We start from the raw sequence: 18070 nt of genomic DNA on the forward strand, positions 1-18070 counted from the left end.
AAAATGATCAAGGGTCTGGAGAACAAGCCCTATGAGGAGCGGCTTATGGAACTGGGCATGTTTAGCCTGAAGAAGAGAAGGATGCGAGTAGATATGTATAAATATGTGAGAGGAAACCACAGGGAGGAGGGAGCAAGCTTGTTTTCTGCTTCCTTGGAGACTAGGACGCGGAACAATGGCTTCAAACTTCAAGAAAGGAGACTCCTTCTGAACATGAGGAAGAACTTCCTGACTGTGAGAGCCGTTCAGCAGTGGAACTCTCTGCCCCGGAGTGTGGTGGAGGCTCCTTATTTGGAAGCTTTTAAACAGAGGCTGGATGGCCATCTGTCAGGGGTGATTTGAATGCAATATTCCTGCTTCTTGGCAGGGGGTTGGACTGGATGACCCATGAGGTCTCTTCCAACTCTTTGATTCTATGATTCTAATAATAATACAATATTATAATTATATATTTTATATTACATGTAATATTACTAATAATATTACAATATAATGGTGTAGTACAATATAATACTGATATTGTACTATGCTAATAATTTAATATATTGTATGTATATATATCTTGTAAGCCGCCCTGAGTCCCCTTTGGGGTTGGAAGGGCAGCATATAAATATCGTAAATAAATAAATTATCACCCACCTGCAGTTTGAATTGGGACCGGAAACTTATAAGCAGCCAGTGGAGCTGCTTTAAGAGGGGCATAGTATGCTCCCTATAGTTTGCTCCAGTCAATAGTCTGGCCTCTGATTTTTGGACTAATTGCAATTTCTGAGTCACTTTCAAAGGCAACCCCACATAGAATGCATTACAGTAGTCCATACAAGATGCAACTAAGGCATGGACCGCCGTGTCCTGGTCCTGCTTTTTAAGGTATGGTCGCAGTTGATGCACAAGCTTTAATTGTGCGAAGCCCTCCTGGCCACTGCCAACACCTGTACTTCCAGGGTCAGTGCTGAGTCCAGAAGGGACCTCAGACTATGGATCTGTATCCTCAAGGGGAGTGGAACCACATTGAGCACAGAAGAGCATGTACAGGTCGCCTTGCTACCATATCCACGATTGACCCCATTCCCCACTCCCTTCCAGGTGGACTCCAAGGTGACGCTGGGCGTGGGGGGCATCCTGGTGGTGCTGGGGGCTGTCCTCTCCTCACTGGGCTTCTACTCCTACGTCGGCGTGCCTTCCTCCCTCATCATCCTCGAGGTTGTGCCCTTCCTGGTCCTGGCCCTCGGCGCAGACAACATCTTCATCTTCGTGCTGGAATACCAGGTGCGGAACATGCTGAGAGGGAACTGCTTTCCCTTCCAAGCACCCAGAATCTATTAGTCGGCGCTCCTTTGGTGGTAGTCCCAAAAAGAGTATTTCTCAATCCTTGGGGCACCTCAAGGACCATTGGCTCTTTTCAGCTGTGGTTTCTTGTTTGCCCTGAAGGCAAAGGTCCAGCTTTTTGGCACCTTGGAGGTTGTGCTCAAATCCAGCCACAGGGGGGTGCTGTCACTCCATCCTCTATGATGAAGAGCCATCAGGACTTCCTTTTGGTCACAGGCATTTCCTGTTCTTTTTCTTTTATGGTGTCCCCCCCCCCCCCCCTGCTTTTTAGTGGTACCTAATTAGTGGTACCCCCATTGGCGCAGTGGGTTAAAGCACTGAGCTGCTGAGCTTGTTGACCAAAAGGTCGCAGGTTCGATTCCAGGGAGCGGCGTGAGCTTCCGCTGTCAGCCCTAGCTTCTGCCAACCTAGCAGTTCGAAAACGTTGCAAATGTGAGTAGATCAATAGGTACCGCTCCGGCGGGAAAGTAACAGCGCTCCATGCGGTCATGCTGGCCACATGACCTTGGAGGTGTCTATGGACAATGCTGGCTCTTTGGCTTAGAAATGGAGATGAGCACCACACCCCAGAGTCAGACATGACTGGACTTAACTTAATGTCAGGGGACAACCTTAACCTAATTTCTCTACTTACAGCTTTAAGCTGTTTTCGAACTGCTTAGGTAAACAGTGAGCTGGGCTGACAGTCAGGTGCTCACCCCAACCCGAGGCTTCGAACTGGCAATCTTTTGGCTGGTAAATCTTATTGCTTCTGCTGGTGATTTACCAGCTGTGCTAAAGCCCAGCTCCATGGAACCTTCTTAGACTTGGCCATCAGGCGGAGGAGGTGCGACTCCCGGCTTCTGCCCTTCTTGGATCTTTTGCTGCTGGTCAGTCCCTCCCCAGCTGGGGCCTGTTCTCTTCCTGAGTCTCTCTCCTCCCCTCTTTCCACAGAGGGCTGAACCCCGGCCGGGGGAGACCTCAGAGGAGCGCATTGGGAGGGTCCTGGGAGAGGTGGCGCCCAGTATGCTCCTGTGCAGCCTGTCGGAGGTCATCTGCTTCTACATGGGTGAGTCAGGGTGCTTCCTTGTTGCTTTCGTGCCAAAGGGTATGTGTGCGTGAGTGCAATTGGTGCCTTCAGCCATGGAGGGGGGGCATAGCAAAGGGTGCCCCTTGAATCCTGTTGGTGGCAACCTTGGAGGAAAGGGTGGGACGGGGGTACTTGCTTCAGGGCTGCCAGATTCGGGTCACTCATTGTGTGCTCAAGGCTGCCTTGCACTTCGCCCTGAGCCCCTTGGCATCAGAGGCAGCAAAAGGACTGAAGTGCTGGGCTGGGCTCTTCCTTGGGACTCTGTGCACCAGGGCTTGTGTTTGTGTGCATGGACACAACACTAGAAACTTGCAGAGATGCTTAGAAAGAGAGGTTGGGACTGGGAGTACAAGAAGCAACTTCAAAGCCTCCCATTGGGCTATGGAACACTAGTTGGCTATGCGCCGGTCCTGTTCTCTTTTGGAAAGGCATGACCTTGTTAGAAATCATAACCTTTTGGAAAACATGATACCATAACCTTTTGGGAAATGGAATCTCCCTGAGAAGAGTTAAAAACCCGCTTGAGTCAACCTTCACTGTAATGTATTTGTGCAAGGCAATTAGGTTTCTCAGCTGTTAGACTAATCTATATAAATAAAAATGTAATGTTCGTTTGTGGTATTAACTGAACTCAAAAACCACTTGACGAATTGACACCAAATTTGGACACAAGACACCTAACAACCCAATGTATGTCCTTCACTCAAAAAAATTGCCTTTGTCATTTGGGAGTTGTAGTTGCTGGGATTTATATTTCACCTACAATCAAAGAGCATTCTGAACCCCACCAACGATGGAATTGAACCAAGCTTGGCACACAGTTTCTCCCATGACTAACCGAAAATACTGAAAGGGTTTGGTGGGCAGTGTCCTTGGTTTTGGAGTTGTAGTTCACCTACATCCAGAGATCACTGTGGACTCAAACAATGATGGAGCTGGACCAAACTCTACACAGATACCCAATATTCCCAAATGTGAACACTGGTGGAATTTGGGGAAAATAGAATCTTGACATTTGGGAGTTGTAGTTGCTGGGATTTATAGTTCACTTACAATCACAGAGCATTCTGAACCCCACCAACAATAGAATTGGGCCACAGAACCCCTATATGGGCTACAGCAATGCATTGCAGGGGACGGCTAGTATACCTATATATCTCTTGGAACTGTTAGGGACAAAGATATGCCAATGCACCAAAACATGCATACACACATATATACACACATACATAAATATATAGAGAGAGCAGAGTTTCAGACATGCTATTTCAGTTGCCTAAAAACCATCTATTCTCCCTTAAATCATGCTCTCAGGAGACCAAAAATAAGTAGACTTCTTTAAAGGTAACATAGTTGGTTTACTCACAAGCTTCATATATTCAGCATACAGGTACACTGCTTATCAATCCAGTTACAGATAGGATTTGAAGTAGTTTATCTGTGTAGTCTAAAGCAGTGGTTCTCAACCTGTGGGTCCCCAGGTGTTTTGGCCTACAACTCCCAGAAATCCCAGCCAGTTTACCAGGTGTTAGGATTTCTTGCAATTGAAGGCCAAAACATCTGGGGACCCACTGGTTGGAAACCACTGGTCAAAAGCATTTCTCTGTTCTGAGAGTCTAATAGAGTCTCTATTGTCTCTATTGACCACACAACCTCTGAGGATGCCTGCCATAGATGTAGGCAAAATGTCAGGAGAGAATGCTTCAGGAACATGGACATACAGCCCGGAAAACTCACAGTAACCTCGAGATAGATATGATTGAGAGTTATATGATAAGCATATAATAGAATGCTAGAGTTGGAAGGGACCCCAAAGGCCATCCAGTCCAACCCGCTTCTGCAATAAAAAGGCACCATCCAAGCCCTCCCGACAGATGGCCATCTAGCCATAGAGAGCCCAGAGAACTCACAACAACCCAGTGATTCTGTCCATGAAAGCCTTTGACAATACATTCTATATCAGTGGTTCTCAACTTTCCTAATGCCGCGACCCCTTAGTACAGATCCTCATGTTGTGGTGACCCCCAACCATAATGTTATTTTAGTTGCTACTTCACAACTGTAATTTTGCTACTGTTATGAATCATAATCTAATTATCTGATATGCAGGATGTATTTTCAGTCACTGGACCAAATTTGACACAAATACCCAATATGCCCAAATTTGAATACTGGTGAGGTTGGGGGCGATTGATTTTGTCATTTGGTAATGCTGGAGATGCTGGGATTTATAGTTCACCTAAAATCAAAGAGCCTTCTGAACTCCACCAATGATGGAATTGAATCAAACTGGGCACATGAAATTCCCATGACCAAGAGAAAATACTGGGAAGGTCTGGTAGACATTGACCTTGAGTTTTTTGGACTTGTAGTTCACCAACATCCAGAGAACACTGTGGACTCAAGCAATGATGGATATGGATCAAACTTGGCACAAATACTCAATATGCCCAAATGTGAACACTGGTAGAGTTTGGAGAAAATAGACCTTGCCATTTGGGAGTTGTAATTGTTGTGATTTATAGTTCACCCACAATGAAATAGCATTGTGAACCCCACCGATAGAATTGGACCAAATTTCCACACAGAACCCCCATGACCAACAGAAAATTACTATGTTTTCTGATGGTCTTTGGCGACCCCCCTGACACCCCCTTGCGACCCCCCACGGAGGTCCCGACCCCCCACGTTGAGAAACACTGTTCTATATTGTCTGTTTCAACTAACTTCTAAACTGCACTGTTTCTGCTGAAGTCTCTACATTGAAACTCTAATGGCTTCTGCCTTTCCAACATGGAGTCTGAGTCCTGAATAGTCCCAGATCTTATCACATGGTCTGCAGTCCCTCCCACAAGATAGAGTTAAGGAAAAAACTGCATACCAATACACACATACATAATATAGTAAACAATCTGAATTATATACATAACAAATCTCTAGTATAGAAGGCTTGTAGAAGGTTGCGATTTCCAACACGCTGGGATTGGCCTGCCTCACAGGGGGGTTGTGAGAACAGAAGGAGTGGGTGGGCAGCCTCATGCACATAGTTGGAGAGATAGTCAACCATCAGAGAGGAGGCAGTCCCGTCCTCCGCTGAGGCCTCTCTGTTGCTCTCCTCATCCATCTGTCCACTGCAGGAGCCCTGATCCCGATGCCCGCCGTCAAGACCTTTGCCCTCTATGCCGCCCTGGCTGTCCTCTTTGACTTCCTGCTCCAGATCTCAGCCTTTGTGGCCCTCCTGGCCCTGGATGTCCGCCGGCAGGAGGTCAGTGGGGTTTCCCAGCTGGAGGAGAGAGGAGATCCTTCTTAGGTCTTCGGAGGAGACCATCATTCTGGATTGTGGTCACCATCTTCACCTGTTTTGTCCTTTGCAGGAATCCCGTTTGGACTTCTGCTGCTGCTTCCGCCTGGAGCCAGACGGAGGGTCCCCTGAGGAGAAGCGGCACGAGGGTCGCCTTGCGGCCTTCATGCGCCGCTTCTATGCACCCTTCGTGCTCAACGGCTTCGTCCGGTTCATGGTGGTGAGCAGAGGCTGTGGCTGGAATGGGAGGTGGGTGGCATGAGAGTTGGGGAATCTGAGCTCTTCGGCTCAAAAATCAATCTCAGTTAGGGTAATTCCACCAAAATATAGCAGAATACTAGGAGTAAATGCCATAACTAGCAGAAACTTGCTCGTGGTGAACAGGAATAGCCTCTTAACCATTCGGATGGCTGAGGATTGTAGAGTCAACCTTTAGGTCCAATAGATTTATTAACGAAAGACATTCTTGATAGAAAAGTCTTGGATCTAACTATCTTGCAATAATAATAATAATAATAATAAAATAATGATAATAAAACTTTATTTATACCCCGCCACCATCACCCCAAGGGACTCGGAGCGGCTTACATGAGGCCAAGCCCAACAACACATCAATAAAACATAAAAGCAATAAACAATACAATACAATACAATACAAATTAATATAAATCACATCTGGCAATTAGACACAAGGATTTAAAAACCTATGGCCGGGCCAAATATAATAGTTTAAAATTAAAAAATAAATGCTGGGCATGAACAAGGTAGGATATGTCTGGTAGGAGGGTTTTAAAGAAGTGAGGGGAGTGCAGTTCAACGCAATCCAATAGTTAAAATGCATTCTGAGGACATATTGCTAAGAATTATTTCCTTATTCCGGGAAGGCACACTGGAACAGCCACATTTTCAGGCTCCTCCTAAAGACTGCCAATGTTGCGGCATGCCTGATATCCTTAGGAAGTAAGTTCCAGAGTTGGGTGGCCACCACCGAGAAGGCCCTCTCCCTCGTCCCCACCAATCGCACCTGCGAAGGAGGCGGGAGTGTGAGCAGGGCCTCTCCAGATGTTCGAAGAGATCGCGTGGGTTTGTACACAGTAAACGTGGGGGAAGGGAAACCCTTAGTCTATTCTAAACTAACCAAACTGTTTCTCATTGAGGACTTGAGATTTGAGCAGTGTAGTGTAGAATTCCAACAATTCCCTCATTTCTATGTCATCAAAGGGGGAAGAGCAGTAAAGCCAAAGACAAAGCATGCACAGGAATGTAAGGAAAGGGATCCCTGAGCTTGGCCCTGTCTCTTGTCTAGCTACTCATTGAGGACTAGAAACTTGATGAAAACAAGACTTGTGCAGTTCAAAGATGAAACCTAACAATGAGGATAAGGAGACCATCCATTCATCAATTTGTCAGTCACTTCCTGTTTACCTGCAGCCCCCTCTTCTCTTCCCCACAGGTACTGCTCTTTGCTGGCATGTTCTGCATTGGCATCTTCTTCATGCTCAATGTCCAGGTGGGGCTGGAGCAGGAGCTGTCGGTGCCCAAGGTGAGCAGGGCCCCTATCCTCTGGGACCCCCGCCCCCATATACTTTGATCTCTTGAGCCCGATCCCACTTGAGCCCCACATCTCTCCCCAGGACTCCTACATGCTTGAGTACTTCCAGGCCTTGAACCAGTACCTGATGGTGGGGGCCCCCACCTACTTCGTCACCACTGGGGGCTACAACTTCTCCACCATCCCTGGAATGAACGGGATCTGCTCCAGCTCCGGCTGTGATGAGGACTCTATGACCCAGAAGATCCAGTATGCCACCCGCTTCCCAGAGCAGTGAGTCCCAGCATCCCCGTTCCTTTGCGTTCTCCATTTGTGAACCCAACCTCCAGGCATTTGGGAGATGGAGGACCCAGGGCTCCCCACCTTTCAGGCTCGAAAGCTCACCTGGGCCAGGTGTGCTGCCTGCTGAATGCCTACAGAGTGCCCACAGTGCCCTTCCTTTCCTTTCCATCCTGGCTGAGATCTCTGTTGGGTGAGTGGGTCCTTCTCATGAATGCACAGCGGAGTAACTTATTAGCAGCAGCGTGACCCAGCACCAGTAGCCAAAAGTGATAAAAAGAACAAAAAAAACACAGGCCAATGTGATCTCTTCCTTAGGTGGCTTGTCTTTATAGCAAAATAATATGGTTGCACTATTTACAAAAACAAGGTTTCCATAACACAAAGTTCTTTATACTTCCTTCTTTGCTTCCAAGCTGAGCTTCTTTCTCATGTAGATAAACAGTTTCCATCTTCGCAGAGCCTTATCACACTGAACTCACACTGAACTTACACATGAGGCCTTCAACCTGGGACTACTCATACCAGACCTTTTCACACTCTGAGGCCTTCTTCTTTTTTCCTTCTCTACCTGTTTCTTTCCTCCCTTCCTTTGCTCTTTGGTTCTATCCTTCCTTCTCTCCTCCCTCCCTCCCTCTTTCTCTCTTTCATTACTTCTCTCCTTCCTTCCCTCTCTCTTTCCTTTCTTCTTTCACTTTTTTTCCTTCCTTCCTTCCTTCCTTCCTTCCTTCCTTCCCTTCTCTCCTTCCCTACTTCTTTCCCTCTTTCTCTCCCTCCTTCTCTCCTTCCATCCTTCCCTCCCTCTTTCCTTCATTCCCTCTTTTTCTTTTCCTTCTTGTTTCCCTTCTTTTTCCTTCCTTCTCTACCTGTTTCTTTCCTCCCTCCCTTTGCTCTTTGGTTCCATCCTTCCTTCTCTCCTTCCTTCCTTCCTTCCTTCCTTCCTTCCTTCCTTCTTTCCCTCTTTTTCTTTTCCTTCTTGTTTCCCTTCTTCTTCCTTCCTTCTCTACCTGTTTCTTTCCTCCCTCCCTTTGCTCTTTGGTTCCATCCTTCCTTCTCTCCTTCCTTCCTTCCTTCCTTCCTTCCTTCCTTCCTTCCTTCCTTCCTTCCTTCTTTCCTTAATTCCTTCCTTCCTTCCCTCCCTCTTTCTCTCGTTCATTCCTTCTCTCCTTCCTTCCCTCTCTCTTTCCTTTCTTCTTTCACTTTTTTTACCTCCCTCCCTCCCTCCCTCCCTTTCCTTCTCTCCTTCCCTCCTTCTCTCCCTCCTTCTATCCTTCCTTCCTTCCTTCCCCCTTTCTGGGTATGTGTTTTGTGTGTGTATATATGCATGTATGTGTGTATATATTTGTGTATGTGTGTATATATGTGTGTTTCTATATATATGTGGTTTTGTGCATGTGTTGTAATATAATTTTTGTTTTTTTGCTTTTTAAGTCTCTTTTGCTGTGTTTTTCAGTGTTGTAATGAGTGGTGGTCACTCGTTGGCCTGATAGGTGTCTTGTGTCCAAATTTGGTGTCAATTCGTCCAGTGGTTTTTGAGTTATATTAATCCCACAAACAAACATTACATTTTTATTTATATAGATTTATTGTATAGCATTGAATTTTGCTGTTAGCGTTTCTGAGTCCCTCTACGGAGATAGAGAAGAACTAGATACAAAAGTTCTAAATAAATAAATATTCGATTATATTGTCCCTCCAGGTCCTTCCTAGCCATTCCGGCCACTTCCTGGGTGGACGACTTCATCGACTGGCTGAACCCCTTCTCCACCTGCTGCCAAATCCATAGTTTTGGCCCCAAAAAGGGGCAGTTCTGCCCCTCCACCAACTGTAAGTGGTACCCCTTTGCACTGCTTGCAAGGCCTGGGGCTGAATGGGAGCAGCCCCCAAATGGGTTAGAAGGATGTGTCTGAGCCTGGTCTCCCCCCCCCCCCCCCCGCCCCATAGACACCCTGACCTGCCTGCAGAAGTGCATGGCCGTCCCCAAAGGCACCCTGCGACCGAGTGAGGAGGAGTTTCACCGCTTCCTGCCTTGGTTCCTCCAGGACAAGCCCAACCTGATGTGCTCCAAGGGGTGAGTCACACCGTACCAAAGGTGTGGAAGGAAGGGCCCCACGGACTTTCCGGTGGAGCAGAGCAACTGGCCACTGTCTCTGCGGCTTGACCACTCTGTGAATGAATGGGGCACTGACCATTGAAAACAGAGGGAGGAAGTCCAGAAGAGAGGGAGTGAAGGGGGTGGGGGGCTCTCCTGCAAAGTGGGACCATGGCTTCCCTTCCTCTCTGTCCATCCCTCTGTGCTCAGCTTCATCACATACAAGGAATGTGATCTTCATTGCGTGACACATAGGTTGGGACAGTCACAGACTGAGTATTCCGTATCTGAGACGCTTTTGTAATTGGGAACATTTGCCTCTACGCATAATGAGACGCCTCCTCCTTTTGCAGGGGCCTGGGGGCCTACGACACGTCAGTGAAGCTGGGGGCCGAGGGGCAGGTGCTGGGTGAGTGACCCTCCTTTCTGGGCTCATTTCAAAAGGAAAAAGCATAGAAACTGTTCATCTGATCTGCTAAACTACTGCGGCTGGAGCTTCTCATGCCAGCAGTAGAGCAAATGAGCTTCAGCAGTTTACAGGGGTAGAGTCAAGTTGCAAAAGTTACAAAAGGCTTTATTCAAGGAACTACATTTCTAGATAGGCAAGTCAGGTATCTAACTATAGGACTTCATCACATTGATGCAGGGAAGTGTGTGGTAGAGTAGAGCTCAGTCATACTCAGTTTTGAAATGAAACAGATGATTTCCCTGCCTTCATCACACTGTTAAATGTATCCGTGTTACTCAGTTGTATTCGGTATTCTTTCAGTTCATTTCTCATCACACTGTAATCACTAAGCACCACCCATCATCCATCCCCTGTGTTCTTTGGTGGTGGGAAAACCTCCTCTCTTTGAAATGTCCGCTGTTACATGTCTTCAATTCCAGAAGCAAGGAGGGAGGGAGGGAAAGTGGCGATGCACTCTCCTTCCCATCTACCCCCTCTTGACTGTCAAAAAGGGGTTGGACCTTGGAAAAACTATAACTCCCAGGACTGCATAGTGTAGATGCACCCAGAGAAGGTTCATGGACCTTGGGAAACTGCAATTCCCAAGACCATCTCATGGAGACATGGCATTTAAAGTAAGTTCCAACTGCATTCATTCCACAGTGTAGATGCACCCAGAGAAGGGTATGGACCTTGGGAAACTATAACTCCCAAGATGACTTCAAGGCATTTAAAGTGGGGTGCAAGAGCATTCGTTCTATACTGTAAATGTACTGAGAAGGGTGTGGACCTTGGAAAACTGTGACTCCCAGTATGGAGCTATGGTATTTAAAGTAAGGTCCAGCTGCTTTCATTTCACAGTGTAGATGCATCCAGGGAAGGTTCATGAGCCTTGAGAAATTGCAATTCACAAGACCTACTCATGGAGACATGACATTTAACTAAAGGTCCAACTACATTCATTTCACAGTATAGATGCATCCAGAGAAGGGCACGAACCTTAGAAAACTATGACTCCCAGGAGGACTCCATGGCATTTAAAGTGGGGTTCAAAAGCATTCATTCCATACTGTAAATGCACCAAGAGCATTTTCAAGACTTTGGAAAACTGGAATTCAACATATTTACAGCTCTAGGAAAAAAAGCTCTCTCTCAGTCTGTTTGTTGTCCTTGCCTTTGTCACCCTGTACTCTTGCCAGGTGGCAAAACTAAGCTATTGTAAGGAAGTTCTTCTTTTTCAGAGCTGGTGAAGGGAGAAAGTAGGCAGGGTCCCAATGACACTCAAGCAACACCAGGTATATACACGAATACATGAATAGAATACAATAGAATACAATAACATTATTGTCATTGTGCTATTAAATGCCTTCCCCAGCACACATCACAAAACAACACCCTCATCCCTCCACACTCCAACCACCACTGCACAGCCCCCAATGCCACATCGATGCGAAGCCATTGAGTTCAGTATAGTTACAGCTCTAGGATAAAAGCTCTCTCTCAGTCTGTCCTTGCCTTTGTCACCCTGTACTGTCTGCCAGATGGTAATAATTCAGAGAAATAATATGCTGGGTGAGATGAATGCTCTGAGCTTGCTTTGACATCTTGACTCAGCAATTTTTTTACTCTATTCGATCGGATCCTAACGCCTATTTCCTATCCTCATCCGCAGCCTCCCGCTTCATGGCCTACCACACTCCGCTGAAGAACTCCCAAGAATACACAGAGGCCCTGAAGGTGGCCAGGGAGCTGGCCAAGAACATCACGGCCAGCTTGCGGCGAGTGCCTGGCACCGACCCCGACTTCCAGGTCTTCCCCTACACGTAAGTGACACTGGGTGGTATTTTGCCAAATGCAAGAGAAATTTGGTGTTTTGTTTTGTTTTGGATTCAGAAGCAACAATAGAGACCAGTTGTGGTTGGAAAAGGTTTAGATTTATTATACAGAAAGCAAAACACATACCATGCAAGGCACCCTCAATCACGCTGCTGGGAGCTCTGCAAATATTCAGGATTCAGAACTTCTTCACTCCCCTGAGGTGGAGGAGACCTTCGACGACCCGAAAACTCGGTGCTGCAAATTTGCGCAGCACTTTGCAGACAAAGTTGCTCAGATATGTCTTGAGTTGGACTCCAGTTTGATCGCAATTCCAAGAGAGGTGACCAAGGCATCTGCTTTTCCAGTTGTGTGGGATTCCTTTCGGCTTGTTCGTCCTGAGGACGTGGAGGTGGCCCTTGGGGCAGTAAGGATGACCACGTTGGCTCTGGACCCCTGCCCGTCCTGGCTAATTAAATCGGCCAAGGATGGTTTGATTTATTGGTTTATGCTGATCATTAATGTATCGTTGGAGCAAGGAATTTTTCCATCTGGACTAAAACAGGCGGTGGTGAGACCACTCCTGAAAAAGACCTCCCTTGACTCCACGGTCTTGAACAATTAGAGACCAATCTCAAACCTCCCTTTTTCGGGCAAGGTGCTGGAGCGGGTGGTCGCCTCTCAACTCCAAGGCTTCCTGGATGACATCAGTTACCTGGATCAGTCACAGTCTGGCTTCAGGCCTGGCCACGGCACTGAGACGGCTTTGGTCGCCTTGGTGGATGACCTCCATAGGGAACTGGACAGGGAGAGTGTGACCCTGTTGGTTCTCTTAGACATCTCAGCGGCTTTCGATACCATCGATCGTGGTATCCTTCTGGGATGACTCTCCGGGATGGGCCTTGGAGGTACAGCTTTGACATGGCTCCGGTCCTTCCTGGAGGGTCGATCCCAGATGGTGAAGCTGGGGGACACCTGCTCGGACCCCTGGCCTTTGACCTGTGGGGTCCCGCAAGGTTCCATTCTGTCTCCCATGCTTTTTAAGATCTACATGAAACCGTTGGGAGAGGTCATCCGGAGTTTTGGAGTTGGGTGCCATCTCTACGCAGATGACACACAACTCTACTACTCTTTTCCACCTAACTCCAAGGAAGCCCCTTGAGTGCTGGACGAGTGCCTGACCGCTGTGGCTGTCTGGATGAGGATGAACAGGCTGAAGATTAATCCCACAAGACAGAGGTCCTCCTGGTAGATCGTAAACCGGATCAGGGTAAAGGGTGGCAACCTGTGCTGGACAGGGTTGCACTCCCCCTGAAGTCACAGGTCTGCAGTTTGGGGGTCCTCCTGGATTCTTCACTTACGCTTGAGGCTCAGGCATCAGCGGTGGCCAGGAGGGCTTTTGCACAATTAAGACTCGTGCGCCAACTGCGACCGTACCTCGTGAAGGCGGATCTGGCCAGGGTGGTCCATGCCTTAGTCACCTCTAGACTGGATTACTGGAAGGCACAGCGGAAGAGCCAGGTTTTGAGGTCCTTCTTGAATGTAATGTAATATAATTGGAATGGCTTCTGGATTATGATTTTGGGTCTTAACTGCAATGTTTAATAGCTTATTTAATGTATTTAAGCTATCATTTTAATAATTTGTTATGATTTTAATACATTGTGTATTTGCATGTTTTATGTGCAATGCAGCATTGAATATTGCCAATTTGGAAGCTGCTCTGAGCCCCCTCCGGCGTTGAAAGAGCGGAGTAAAAAGGCAGTAAATAAATACCCGTCAAGGTTACCGATTTTTCCTTGGAATTGCACTAACTGTGTTATCCTATGTAGCAAGAAGACTAGGTCAAGTAAATGAGAAATAATCTTTAAACACTGGGTTGTTGTGGTTTTTTCGGGCTGTATGGCCATGTTCTAGAAGCATTCTCTCCTGACATTTCGCCTGCATCTATGGCAAGCATTCTCAGAGGTTGTGAATCTTTAAACAGCTCAGAGGGACAGAGACAATATGGAGGAATAACTAGGACTCAGGCCAATATCTCCTTGAAATCACAAAAAGGTCTTCCAGCACTTTTGCCCATACAGGGTGGAAGACGGTGGGCAAGATGCAGATATTTGGGGTTTTGAGAGTGTGAGGATGGGAGCGTGGGCACCTGCAGTGTCAGTCCTTTCTGTGACCCCTGCTCTCTCCCTCCGCAGCATCACCTACGTCTTCTATGAGCAGTACCTGACCATCGCCCTGACCGGCCTCGTCAATGTGATCCTCTGCCTGGTGCCCACCTTCATCGTCTGCTGCGTCCTGCTAGGCATGGACATCCGTTCCGGCGCCATCAACCTGGCCACCATTGTCATGATTGTGGTGGACACCGTGGGCGCCATGACCCTCTGGGGTGTCTCCTACAACGCTGTCTCCCTCATCAACCTGGTGGCAGTGAGTTTCAAGGATACACAGTGGGGAGGCATCTCTACATTGCTCACAAAGGGACGGGGGTCTTTGGGGCCTCATTTCAGATGGTGATCCCTCCCCAAGTGTATGCAGATGGGAAACAGCAAAGAGTAACATGGCTCAAGGCAGCTGCATGCATTAGCTCAGTGTTTCTCAACTTGGGGATCGGGTCCCCTGAGGGGGTCATGAGAGGGGTGTCAGAGGGGTCGCCAAAGACCATCAGAAAACACTGTATTTTCTGTTGGTCATAGGGGTGTTGGAAGTTTGGTCCAATTCTATCATTGGTGGGGTTCAGAATGCTCTTTTTTAAAAATAATAATAACAATAACATTTTATTTATATTCTGCCCTATCTCCCCAAGGGAGATGTAAAAATTTTTTTTTTTTGTTAAAACTGTTTATTTTGATTATGGTACATAACAGAAAAGCAAACCATGGCAAATCAAATATAATCAGGTACCAATATTTTTGACGTGTACATGCCTATCTACCTTATTCAATCAATCAGTTAATTTTGACGTTATGTACAAATTATTATCAATTACATATCTTAATAAACATAAACTTGCTATTTCTGGCTGTTTTCCACTGCTTTCAGTCAGAGCTTAATATTACATTTTTTCATAACATTCAGGAAATCAGCACATGGCATTTTACACACATACCCCAGCCCTTACACTCAACCCAAAACCCCTATCCTGAACAAACTAAACCCTCATCTCCACACCCGTGCACCCTTCACCATGACTTCCCGCACCGAAACACTATGAAGCCTTTAAGCCTATTTATCTATCCTTATTCATGGTAAACCTAAATTCCTAATGGAGCTCCTCTATATTACTGACTCTCTATTCAGATATGCCATGGCCAACTTCCATTTTTCTAGAAAGTCCTCATTACTCTTATTCCTCCTGTTATAAGTTAGTCTGGCCATTAGTATATATTCTCGCATTCTTTCCCTCCAATCCTTTTTGGTTAGACCTTTTTCCCCTTTCCAATCTTTGGCTATGGTTAATCTTGCCGCTGCAAAGCTATATTGATATATTTCTTGGTCCTTTTGATTATTGTTTTCTCTCTGTAGACCTAGCAGACACAGTCCTGGGCTTTTTTAAATCTTGTTATGTAACATTTTATTTGTCTCCTTAATTACCTTATCCCAAAATTCCTGTATGATCACACAGGTCCACCACATGTGGAGAAATGTCCCTTTCTGTTTCCTGCACCTCCAGCAAATACCTTGTTGTGATTTGTCTATTTTAGCCAATGTAGCTGGAGTGATATAGCATCTATAAAACATTTTGTATTGATTCTCCCTAATTGAACCCGATAAAGTAAATTTGAATTCTTTGTTCCATAGGTATTCCCATTTGTCCAATTCTATTGGTCTGCCTAGGTCCTTGGCCCAGAATATCATTACTGTCTTGACTCTGTTGTCCTCCAAGTTATAACTTAGTATGTATTTATATAATCTAGAGATTAACCCTTTATCCCCCTTTTTCCATATTCTTTCCAATTCTGATTCTTTGGTTGCAAATCCAAAGAATGCTCTTTGATTGTAGGTGAACTACAAATACCACCAACTACAACTCCCAAATGTCAAGGTCTATTTCCCCCAAACTCCACCAGTGTTCATATTTGGGCATATTGAGGATTCGTGTCAAGTTTGGTCTAGATCTATCATTGTTTGAGTCCATAGTGCTCTCTGGATGTAGGTGAACTACAACTCCAAAACTCAAGGTCAATGCCCATCAAACCCATTCAGTATTTTCTGTTTGTCATGGGAGTTCTGTGTGCCAAGTTTGGTTCAATTCCATTGTTGGTGGAGTTCAGAACGGTCTTTGATTGTAGGTGAACTATAAATCCCAGCAACTACAATTCCCAAATGGCAAAATAACACCCACCCACCCCAACAACCTCACCAGTATTCAGATTTGGACGTATGGGGTATTTGTGCCATATTTGGTCTAGTGAATAAAATGCATCCTGTATATCAGATATTTACATTATGATTCATAACAGTTGCAAAATTGCAGTTATGAAGTAGCAACAAAAATAATTTTATGGTTGGGGTCACCACAATATGGGGAACTGTATTCAGGGGTCACGGCATTAGGAAGGTTGAGAAACACTGCATTAGCTGAAGATAATAGGAAGGAAGGAAGGAGGGAAGGCATGTACGTCATAGAGAAGGAACCTCTGACTCATTCCATCGGGAGTCACATCTGCCTTAAGCTTGCCTTCAAATGGATGGAGAATCTGTGGATACAGAAGGCCAACCCAATGGTCAATGCTCTGTAGTTTTTACCTAGTTTGGGTCCCCAAATGGCACTGAATGACAATTCCCATCACTTTGGATTATCTGCTGCGCAGACTGTGGATAATGGAAACTGCAACCCAACAGCTCTTATGGCTCTGAGGTTAAAGGGGAAAGGTGAAAGGATATTTTAAAGCAGGGTTTCTCAACCTGAGGGTCGGGACCCCTGTGGGGGGGTCTCAGAGGGGTCGCCAAAAACCATCATAAAACACATATTTCTGATGGTCTTAGGAACCTCTTTGGCAGAGAAGGCTGAAGTTCTCTCCGCTTCTTCTCTCCCACCAAAAGCCCTCCCCCTGCTGTGATTGTAGATGAACTATGAATTCCAGCAACTACAACTCCCCAGTGTCAAAATCTATTTTCCCCAAACTCCTCCAATGTTCACATTTGGGCATATTGAGGATTCGTGCCAAGTTTGGTCCAATTTCATCATTGTTTGAGTCCAAAGTGCTCTCTGGATGTAGGTGAAATCTGGATGTAGGTGAACTACAACTCCCAAACTCAAGGTCAATGCCCACACAACCCTTCCGGATTTTCTGTTGGTTGTGGGAGCTTTGTGTGCCAAGTTTGGTTCAATTCCATCATTGGTGGAGTTCAGAATACTCTTTGATTGTAGGTGAACTATAAATCTCAGCAACTACAACTCCCAAATGACAAAGTTAATCCCCCAACCCCACCAGTATTCAAATTTGGGTGTATCAGGTGTTTGTGCCAAATTTGGTCCAGTGAATGAAAATACATCCTCCATCTCAGATATTTACATGACTATTCATAACAGGAGCAAAATGACAGTTCTGAAGTAGCAATGAAAATAATGTTATGGTTGGGGGTCACCACAACGTGAGGAACTGTATTAAGGGGTCGCCAGCATTAGGATGGTTGAGAAATACTGTTTTCAAGCCAGGCATCTTATCCACAAGCTTTGTATCTAAGCCCAAACCCCTCTCCTGATGCACTGGAACCGTTGTTGTTCCTGTATCTCAATTCCCATCATCTCTAGTTGTTGTTGTTATTATTATGTTTATTTATACTCTGCTTTTTCTCTCCATAAGGAGACTCAAAGCAGTCCCTGAATGAATACAGGGGTTTCAGCCCAGCATCTCAAGGAGGGGCCACTCAAAAGGACACTGAGGGCCAGCTTTGGCCCGTGGGCCTTGGGTTTGACCAAGTGTCCCAGAGCCAGTCCTCACCTGCTCTCTGTTTCCCTCCCCGGTAGGCGGTGGGCATCTCGGTGGAGTTTGTCTCCCACATCACTCGCGCCTTCGCCGTCAGCACACAGCCCAGCAAAGTGGAGAGGGCCAAGGAGGCCCTGGTCAACATGGGCAGTGCGGTGAGTGGTGGGTGAGGGCTACGGAGGGAGGAGGGGGGTCATCTGACTGCTGCTCAGGCACCAAGATGGGGGTGGCACCAAGATTCCCCATGTTTTG

The 18070-nt window shown here is 46.4% G+C and overlaps 1 protein-coding gene across 1 annotated transcript in view; it reads left to right on the top strand.

The window, feature by feature from the left end:
- The window catches only part of NPC1L1 (NPC1 like intracellular cholesterol transporter 1), a 43213-nt gene that overhangs the window by 20127 nt on the left and 5016 nt on the right, over nucleotides 1–18070 (top strand). The window contains exons 7-18 of the mRNA XM_067470862.1: nucleotides 1087–1269; nucleotides 2263–2377; nucleotides 5536–5663; nucleotides 5773–5919; nucleotides 7153–7242; nucleotides 7334–7524; nucleotides 9230–9357; nucleotides 9475–9601; nucleotides 9976–10031; nucleotides 11743–11893; nucleotides 14084–14315; nucleotides 17860–17973. Of these exons, the coding sequence (XP_067326963.1) occupies nucleotides 1087–1269; nucleotides 2263–2377; nucleotides 5536–5663; nucleotides 5773–5919; nucleotides 7153–7242; nucleotides 7334–7524; nucleotides 9230–9357; nucleotides 9475–9601; nucleotides 9976–10031; nucleotides 11743–11893; nucleotides 14084–14315; nucleotides 17860–17973 (1662 nt within the window). The remainder of the gene's footprint in view (nucleotides 1–1086; nucleotides 1270–2262; nucleotides 2378–5535; nucleotides 5664–5772; nucleotides 5920–7152; nucleotides 7243–7333; nucleotides 7525–9229; nucleotides 9358–9474; nucleotides 9602–9975; nucleotides 10032–11742; nucleotides 11894–14083; nucleotides 14316–17859; nucleotides 17974–18070) is intronic.

The sequence above is a fragment of the Anolis sagrei genome, chromosome 7, assembly GCF_037176765.1.
Source record: "Anolis sagrei isolate rAnoSag1 chromosome 7, rAnoSag1.mat, whole genome shotgun sequence".
NCBI classification, from domain to species: domain Eukaryota; kingdom Metazoa; phylum Chordata; class Lepidosauria; order Squamata; family Dactyloidae; genus Anolis; species Anolis sagrei.